This window comes from Camelus bactrianus, chromosome 3 (assembly GCF_048773025.1).
Source record: "Camelus bactrianus isolate YW-2024 breed Bactrian camel chromosome 3, ASM4877302v1, whole genome shotgun sequence".
Taxonomy (NCBI): domain Eukaryota; kingdom Metazoa; phylum Chordata; class Mammalia; order Artiodactyla; family Camelidae; genus Camelus; species Camelus bactrianus.
Window position 1 is genome coordinate 48,271,093 of NC_133541.1, and position 10,068 is coordinate 48,281,160.

Here is a 10,068-nt window from a genome sequence, read left to right on the forward strand (position 1 = left end):
TGTCTCCTTTTTAGACACGGTCTTTACTCAAGGAGTATAGTACATCTATAGCTACAAGAGGTGTAATACATTCCAACAAAGCCCGAGGATTTGCTCATTGCCAAGGAGGAGGATCAAGTTTTCGACCCTTGCACAAACCCCAGTGGTTTCTAATAAATAAAAAGGTAAAAAAAAAAAACCAAAAAACTGTGCATTTTCAATAAGTAAACCTTTTATGGTATACCTCAATAAAGCTTTTTTTTTTTTAGTTAAAAAAATGTTAAAAAAGAAAAATAATCTTTTATTTTTAGTAAGATAGTTGCTGTGGACCACAATTTTCTTTAAATTATGATAAAACATAAAGACAGTCTTATTAAATGCTCAATCTTTTTTTAAGGAAAACACTCAAAATTTAAAAAGCATATACCTATTTTAATTGGATTCAAGTACAGAGGCTTACCTCATTTTATTGCACTTTATTAAAGTGCTTTACAGATAATGCTTTTTTTTGTTTTTACAATTGAAGTTTTGTCGCAATCCTGTGTCAAACGAGTCTATCAGCACCATTTTTTTCACCAACATTTGCTCACGTCATGTTTCTGTGTCACATTTTTTATTTTTACTTTTTTAAGTTGTTTGGTGGAGGGGGTAATTAGGTCTATTTCTTTTTAGAGGAGGTACTGGGGAACCTAGGACCTCGTACATGCTAAGCATGTGTTCTGACTCTCGAGCTATATCCTTCCCCACTCTGTGTCACATTTTGATAACTCTCTCAATATTTCAAACTCTCCATCAGCAAGATTATGACTCAACGCAGGCTCAGGTGATGGTTAGCATTTTTTAGCAATTAAGTATTTTTAAATTAAAGTATGTACTTTTTTTTTTTTTTTTTAGACATGATGCTATTGCACACTTAACAGACTATAGTATAGTGTAAGTGTAACTTTTATATGCACTGGGAAACCACAAAATTTGTGTAATATTTACCTTATTGCAATGGTCTGGAATTGAACCCACAATATGTTGAGGTATACCTGTAGATATATTTTAGTTTTAATTGAAAATAAATCCTGACTTTACCTCTAACCATCTGGACAAGTTACTTCACCTAATATGTCCTTAGTTTCCACAGCTATGAAGGTAGAGGATTGAATTATTTAGAGATCAAAAACAGATGGCCCACAAGTTGAATAAAACATACACAAAAGATTTTTTTTAATGAATTGCCAATCTTTAAAAACTAGTATAATAATTAAAACTTGGATAAGGATATTTGGCTTCAGAATTTCTGGAACCTCCTGATAAAAAAGGGAAAGTAAGGCAACACTGGTCCATATTTTACATGGCAGCAATCTGTTCAAGCTGAGTAGCATCTGCCTCTTGGAGATGGGAGTGGCTGGTACCACTGTCTTCAACTGTTCCAGTGCAGTGATTTCTGTTACCTGCCTGACTCCTGTAGCATCTGGATTTATGGCCTCTGACTAGGTTATCTCTAAGATGTCTTCCAGTTCTAAAATCATATGGCTAAATATAAGCCTCTCATTCATTACCTAAGAAAATTTTTTCAATGGATTTCTTGGAGAATTTCATGACTTTTAAGTAATTTATGTCCCTTATTGACTTGCTTTGCTTTTTATAGCATGTATATTGATTTTTGCATTTGTTACTTATAAATGATCTTTTTAAGACTCTGAGCTCCTAGAAGGCAGAGATAGTGCTTCTCTTCCCATTACCCTGACATTGTGTCTGTGTAGACTGAAGAAATACAGTCTTTCATTGAGAAGCAGTATCCTCACATAGTTTGTGATATGTATATGTATGCTTATAAACAGAATTCCTTTAATTTTTAAGTTTGTTCTTCTTCTGCCTTAAGTCTCTTAAAAACTTCTTATTGCTGTTATATTAAATGTGAAGTAGCTGTGTAGGTAAAATGCTTTATTAGATAATGCTAGGACAGTTATAAAGGATTAATTAGATAAACAAAATACATTTGTAGTATATAAACCCATATACTTTGTGATATAATAAACTTTGTCTAGGAATAAATATCCACATTTAGAATTTTATTTTTCATTATATCTTTTTTTTTTCTTCTGTACAGTATCGGGAAAATTGCCTGGCAGCAAAAGCACTTTTTTCTGACTTCTGCTTACCAGCTTTATGCCTCCAAACTCAGCTTTTGCCATACCTTGCTTTGTTAACCATTCCAATGAGAAATCAAGGTAATAACATGAGTTTTTACTATCCCCAAGAAGTAATATCTTATAACATCTTTCTGTGGGTCAGCTCATTACTATATACTAGTGAGAGTAAGTTTTTTCCCCTTTATTTTTTGAATCAGAATTAATAAATGGTTTTTGATTTATTAAAAAAAAGACATCCTGCCCACACAGCCGATCCTTCCTATGATTAATTTCTAGGAGGTTTATATATTCCAGCTCTTTTCCTTCCAAATCTAATTCTAATGTTCAGTGGCATTTTTCTCTCTGAAGTCTCATTCTTTTTCAAGGAAATTTCCCTCTAATTATATTTTTCTTTCAATACTCTTAACTCAGGGAATTTCTTTTTAGTAAAAAATAAAGAAAGAAATCAAATAATACAGAAGTGTATAAAATAAAAATTGTTAGTCCCTTGTAACCACAGGTAATTCCTTTTGACAGGTTGGTGTAAACTCTTCTAGACTTTTTCTGTGCATATACAAATATTAGATACAAGCTTTAATTTGCTTTTGTCACTTTCCTTACATAGCACTCAATATTGTATAAATTAGTGCAAAGCGGCTCTGGAGGCTAGGAAGTCCAAAATCAAGATGCTAGCAGATCCAATGTCTAGTGAGGGCCTGCTTCCTAGGTTGCACGTGACCATCTTCTCATTGTATTCTCACGTGGTGGACGGCAGAGCAAGAGAGAGCTCTCTGGGGGTCTCTTATATAAGGGCACTAGTCCCATTCATGAGGGCTTAACCCTCAGGACCTAAGCACCTCCCAAGTCTCCATCTCCTAAACATCACTTTAGGGGTTAGGATTTCAAAATACGAATTTGATGTGACAGAAACATTTAGTCTATAACAGCAGCATTGCTAAAGTATATTCAAATCTTAACTCATACTTTTTCAAAGTTTATAATTTTATTCAGCCTCATTGATAGGTATTTTAGTTGATTTCAATATTACAAACAATGTCCATTAATAGTATATTTACATTATCTTCCCAAGTTTTGAAATTATGCCAATAATAAATAATGGTTGAAAATCATTAATGTGCCGATGGCAGTACACACTTGCCCAATTTGTATCTACTGAGGTTTGTCTTTTTTTGAACTTTACCAAATTTTCCATCAGTTTATTTTTTTTATTTTTTTAACTTTTTTAAACATTTTTTATTGATTTATAATCATTTTACAATGTTGTGTCAAATTCCAGTGTAGAGCACAATTTTTCAGTTATACATGAACATATGTAATTCATTGTCACATTTTTTTTGCTGTGAGCTACCACAAGATCTTGTGGATGTTTCCCTGTGCTATACAGTTGTTGTTTCTCTTTTTTAATGTGTGTCTTAAGGGCCACATTTCATTAACAGTCTTAGGTCACATGTCTGTAGTGCTCATCTTCAAGATAGAACAGAGAATTTGTGTATTATTGAAATTATTATCTACCATATAACTCACTAAAACTCCCACAAATTTTAAAGATAGGGTTTGCCTTACGAATGATCAGAAGAGAGGATTATAGAGTAAATATCTACCTTCGTACAATAAATCTCATCCCTTAAGAACAGTGATACTTAAAAGATTTAAAATATTCCACATTTATAGGTAGAAGTGGGATGACTTCTGAGCAATAGGCATGATTAATCTGTGCATCAGAATTCATGGATTTCCCTATCCTTGCCTATTATTTTTAGATTATACTAGTTTTTAAACTTTATCTTGAAATAATTTCAAACTTAGATAACGAGGATGGTGCAAAAGAAATTCTTGTATATCCTTTAGTAAGATTTCTCAGTGTTTCATTTTTACCATATTTGCCTTTTATTCTCTTTCTCTTTCTTTATGCACATATGTACACAAAGACATGTATTTTTTTCCTGAATCATGTTTGAATACAGTGCAGACATGATGCCCATTATTCTTAAACACTTCAGCATGTACTTCCTGAAAACAGGGACATTCTCTTACATGACCATAGTATACACATCAGAATCAGGACATTAACATTGATACATTACTACTAATTTATAATTTAATTACTAGACTCCATTCAAATGTTGCTGGTGCAGTTAACTTTTATTATTTGGTAGGATGATCTCTCTCAGTTTCTCCAATGTAAAGTTATTAAGAATTCTGTGTAAGTCAGTTTGATTAGCAAGAGTCTGCTCAGACCAGAATCATCAACATCACCTTGAGGCCTGAGAAAAATGCAGAATCTCAGGTCTCAACCAAGACCTACTGAATAAATCTGCATTTTAACAAAATCTCCAGGTGATTCTCATGCAGGAGATGGTTGAGGCGTTTGAGAAGTACTGGTTTAGATTACTTACATGGTAATTATCAAAAATCATCAGAATCATTGTATCCACTAGTTAAAAATTCAGATTCCAGGATCAAAACTCTTTATGTTTTCCATATCAAAAAACTGTTTTATAAAAATCCTGATTGTATCGTGTAGTGGATTTTTAAAAAGGTAAGTGTGCAAGAGCCCTCATACTGTTGGATTTGTGAACTTTAAAAGATTTGTAAAATTTAGGCAAAAATAGGATGTTTTGGCTTTTTTTAATTTATCAGTTTTTATCCCATTTCTTTCAGTTTATTCACTATGTCATTTCAGACATTATCTCTTTATGTTTTTTCTACTCCTTTCTGTCCTCTTTTCTGGTCTTCCATTAGTGTTTGTTGGAATGCTTAATGGTATCTCACATATCATTCTGTTTTCGATTGCATAATCTCTATCAGTCTATGTTCAAGCTTACTGATTATTTCTTCTCCCAGTTGAAATCTACTATTGAGCCCCTCTGGTGAATTTTTCACTTTGGTTATTGGACGTTGTCAAGTCCAGAATTTCCATTTGGTTCTTTTTGCATTTTCTGTCTCTTTATTGATATTCCCTACATGATGAGACATTGTCATTATAACTCCCTTTACTTGTTTAAGCATGGTTTTCTTTTATTCCTTGAAAACATTTATAATGGCTCTTTTGAAGTCTTTTTTCTGTTAAATTTAATATCTTGGCCCTCTCATAGGTAGTTTCTGTTCCATACCCTTCTCCTGTGTATGGATCACACTTTTTTGTTCTTTCGCATAATTTCGTAATGTTTTGTTGAAAACTGTACTAATTTAGGTAATATATTGTAGAACCTTTTGATACTGATTCATCTCCACCCTCCCTGGGTTATGTTTTGTTTGTTTAGTGACTTGGCTAAACTATTTTAATGAAGTCTGTTTTCCCCTGCAGTGTGAAGCCTCTGTCACTCTTCAGAGAACTCAGTCTTGGGCATGCCCACTGTCATTTCAGGATGACAGTGGTTTTAGTGGTCTCTTTCCCTTATTTCTGTTAGACTGTGACTCCCTTGGTGTCACACCCACCTGTTCTGCTCCACTAATTACTGGTGGATTGCTCCATTATTTTTTATAGTGCCATGAGGCATAAATTATGCCACAATCTGATCCAGTTAAATTTGGGCAGGTGTAGACTGTGAGTCCAGTCTCTGAGGTTTGTTCTGACCCCAGGAGAGCTCTTCTTAGTTGTCTCTTTCTCTAGTTCTTTCTGTTGAACTAGCTGGCTTATGTTTAGCTTGTTGCTCTTTAATTAAGAGGAGCTGCTGGTTTCAAGAGAGCTGTAGGCTTGAGCTTCCCAACATTGTTTCAAATAAAGTCAGTTCCTTTGGATAGAGCCTCAGAGCTCTCTCTTCCTATGGAATGCCTCTTTCCCCTTGGCAAATTGTCTGAGCCCCTCTTCTGGGTAGGTGCTCAGCTGGAGGGAGCCTATGATCATCTTGGTTTACCTCTCCCAGTTTGGAAATTCTGCCCTACAGATGAGTTGGGGCAACGGTGATTGCACTTCAAGAAGGAGGCAGTATTCTTGGCCTGCTGTGCCCTAGGGTAGAGCCTCCATCCTACAGGTGGGGCTGAGTGGAGAAAGGGAGCCCCAAACTCTCAGCTGGCCACACTCAGTAGTGGGAAGCCCTGTGTTCTTGGCTGCAGTCACCTGGAGTGAAGTCTCTCAAGCTGAGGAAGGGAAGGAGCAGGTCCTGATTCAAATGCCACAGACTTTTGCTGTTAGATTTTCTTGAATAAATGTTGCCTTGTAACATAAAATTTACCATCTTAAACTATTTTTAAGTATACAGTTCAGTGGTGCTAAGCATATTCACTATTGTGCAACCCATCTCCAGAACTTTTCATCTTGCAAAACTTAAACTACACACATTAAACACTACCTCCCTCCCTCCCTCCCACCCCCTGAAACCACTACCTACTTTGTCTCTTTGAGTTTGACCTCTCTAGGTACCACTTAAGTGCACTCATACAGTATTTGTCTTTTTGTGACTGGCTTATTTCAAGAGTGTCATCGGGGTTCATCTACGTTATAGCATAAATAATACATTGTATATATTTACCACATTATGTTTATCTATTTGTTGATGGACACTTAAGTTGCTTCCACTTTTTGACTATCGTGAATAATGCTGCTATGAACACAGATATGCAAATATTTCTTCAAGACCTTGCTTTCAATTCTTTTGAGTGTATACTCCGAAGTGGAATTGCTAGATCATACAGTAATTTTTAATTTTTTAATTTTATTTTTAATTTTTAGAGGAACTGCCTTACCATTTTCCATAGCAGATATACATTTTATATTCCCACTGGCAGTACACAAGGGTTCAGCTTTCTCCACATCCTTGCCACCCTTGTTTTTTGATAATAGCCATCCTAAGGGGTGTGAAATAGTATCTTATGGTTTTAGTTTGCATTTTCCTAACAATTTGTGATTTTAAGTATCCTTTCATGTGCTTTTTGGACATTCTTTGGAGAAATGTCTATTTAAAGCTTTTTAAAAATCTGTTTTAGCTCAGATTTCTTTTATCCAAGATATTGGAAGGCTTCCTCTGAAGCAACACTTTGGAAGGTAAGCTCATTTTTATTTTCAAAGAGCTGTTATTGAAATGTCCACTGAATACGTTATCTGTTTATTCATTATACAGTCAATAAATGTCATCTGTAAAATCCAAGACATACATGCTGTACCGGTGATTAAAGACCATATGATTGCATTGCAGACCCATCTATTGCATTTATTACATGTAACAGCGTATTTTCACCAGCTCAGAATGGAATATTAGGTTAAATAGAAACAGTGAATCACAGAGGCAGAAGAATCTTTAAAACCTTGAGTTCAACAAATCTTGCATATGTCTGAAAACCCCTTTTCAGCTTTCTTGCCAAGAGGTGTTCTTAGCTTATATTTGTAGACTACAATTATCAGGAACTACCTCAAAAGATAGCACTGTCTTTTTTATTTCTGTATCATAGAAAATTCAGACTAGTGAAAAAATATATAGATATAGAGGGATAAATCTACATCCAATATTCCTTTTATTGCAAAATGGCTTCTGGGTGAATATCAGTGATTAACACAGTGCCTAGATTTCATTTCTACTTGGTTTATTTGTCAGGTCACATTATGCACTCAGGCATCCTAAAAAGATTTAAGAAGAGCTTGCCTCCTGGTTGCAAGGACAGAAATAAATGATAGAAATGGCACCTATTACCACTCCTACGAGTTCTCCTATTCCTGTCCCAAGTGGAAAACTTATCTGGGCTTTTTTTTTTTCTCTACCTTCACAGACTCAGTAAAGGCCCTTGTACTGTTAATGGCTTCTTCTGCATAATGACTTAGCTATGGTGATGGTGAGCCCATCCTTCCTCTTACAGAAAGACAGTGATGGATGGGTCTTAAAGCATCATCCCACTGGGACATCATTAGGGCTCAGACCTTACAAACTTTCCTTTTCCCGACTTCCCTCTGAATCAAAGAAGGTCACTGGCTCCTTTCCCTGTAAGAGTATGACATCAAAATCAAGGGAAGACAATTGTCTTCTATTGTCTTTTTCCTACAAAGATGTAATTAAAAGAATGGGAGTCTTTTATTATTGGTTCAACTACCTGATCTGAATGGGGAAGCAGGATTTGTCAGCGCTACTTACTAAAATGACTAGTACTGTTATTGTTCATTTATAATGACCATATTTAACATTATCTTTGATTCATATTGATATTAAATATTAATATTTAACTTAATACTTAATAGCTGCATAGTTTCCTGTAATCAGACATTTCCTGTACACCTTATTTTCATACATTTAGCTTGTTTTCAGGTTTTATTACCGCAGCCTTTCTTGAAGCTAAATCATCATGTACATCAAATACTATTTATGTAGGATGAATTCCTAGAAATAAAATTGCTGCATCAATGGATATACTCCTTTTGGGGACTTTCCTCTATATTGCCAGGTTGTGTCAAAGAATATTTTGCCATCTTATGCCCACTTACAGTGTTTCAGCATGTTGTTTTCTCCTAACTCTTCCCACCACTGGCTTTTATTATTTTAAAAGGTCTTTGCCAGTTCAAAAGACGACAGTATTATTTTAATTTCCATTTTAAAATTATAAATTAGGTTGAACAATTTAGTAACCATTCTTCTGGAAGCTCTTCATGTTTTATGCCTATTTTTCTGTTCTATTTAATTTTTTCTTTCTGTAAGAACTCTTTACTAAAGATTAAATTAATTAGCTTGTTGTTAATTGTAAAATTGTAATAATGTATTCAGTTTGTCATTTACTTTGTAGTTTATATTGTTAAATAATCCAGAGCACCTGGCTAAACAGTGAGAACAAGGAAGGTAAATGAGAGGCTATAGGTGATGGCTTCCTAATCATCACACTCATGGTGTAATTAAAAGGAATCTCCTCCTTTGATTATCATTAATGTCTGTGTTATGAATCTGGCAGATTGAAAATGGAAGCCCTGACTGACAGGGAACATGGAATGATAGACCCCGACAGTGGAGACGAAGCCCAGCTTAATGGAGGACAGCCTGTAGAGGAAGCACTGGGTGAACCCACTCAGACGGCTGAACCTGAAACCTGGTCTCTTCCTTTAAGTCAAAATAGTGGGAGTGAACTCCCCGCCAGCCAGCCTCGCCCATTTTCAGCCCAGGAAGACATAGAAGACATGATAATAGAAGACTATGAGAGCGACAGCACATAGAACGCAGCCCACCCATGAGACTGCTACTTGACAGATTGATGTTCATGTTATTCATTGGTACTTGAACAGAGATAATATACTTTTCAGGTGAATTAGTTTGTTAATTCTTCACTCTTGTTGTATTTCAGCACAAAGGACTGACTCTTCTGTCATGTTGAAGTAAATAGATCAAACCTTCAAATAATCTCTTAATTTTTTTCTGTAGTATTTATTTAGTCTTGTGAGTGGTCCTGGGAGAGGAGGTCAGTGTGTATGAAGTGTGTTTGAACATTACGCCAAGTATCAGAAAATGTGAAGGAATAATTCAGAATACAGAAACTCTACAGGTTGTAAATATGAATTATAAAACAGTTTAGGATGCAATTATGAGTGTAAATAAACTGTGCCTTATTCGGAGTTTTCCTCTGGTCTCTAGCTTCTCAGATACCATTTTTATATGTTGTACAGTGGAATATTTTAGATACTTTTTGGAAGCTATTTACATAATTTATATAAAAATTAAAATATTGAATTTCTTGTTGTTTCTCCCATTTTTTAACATTTCCTAACATGCACAGCCTGCCATGTCACTGGACATAGTACACAAACCTTCATACAGTGCCAAACTTTTTCAAAAATAGGGAAGGAAGGGGCTGGCAACCTTGGGAAAGAACTCCCCAGAGGGGTTAATCACACCCTCCAGGACCTTTCCATTGCTCTCTATGTAGAGCCTGGTCTGTAGCTATAAGCTGGAGCAGGGGAAACCCACCCGCCCGGACCCCAGGCAGGAGTCGGGGCCTGACAAAGCCAGGCGGGGCGAAGCTCGGCCCAGCCCGGCCC

At 35.5% G+C, this 10,068-nt stretch overlaps 1 protein-coding gene across 5 annotated transcripts in view; it reads left to right on the forward strand.

Moving 5' to 3' along the window:
* RAD17 (RAD17 checkpoint clamp loader component) overlaps nucleotides 1–9,760 on the forward strand; it is a 29,111-nt gene extending 19,351 nt beyond the window's left edge. For all 5 annotated transcript variants that reach the window (XM_045512390.2, XM_074359283.1, XM_010949339.3 and 2 more), the window contains 4 exons: nucleotides 15–164; nucleotides 2,081–2,201; nucleotides 7,050–7,107; nucleotides 8,991–9,760. In XM_045512390.2, coding sequence (XP_045368346.1) covers nucleotides 15–164; nucleotides 2,081–2,201; nucleotides 7,050–7,107; nucleotides 8,991–9,249 — 588 coding nt within the window. In that variant the 3' untranslated portion in view covers nucleotides 9,250–9,760. The remainder of the gene's footprint in view (nucleotides 1–14; nucleotides 165–2,080; nucleotides 2,202–7,049; nucleotides 7,108–8,990) is intronic.
* Nucleotides 9,761–10,068: the final 308 nt, after the last annotated feature.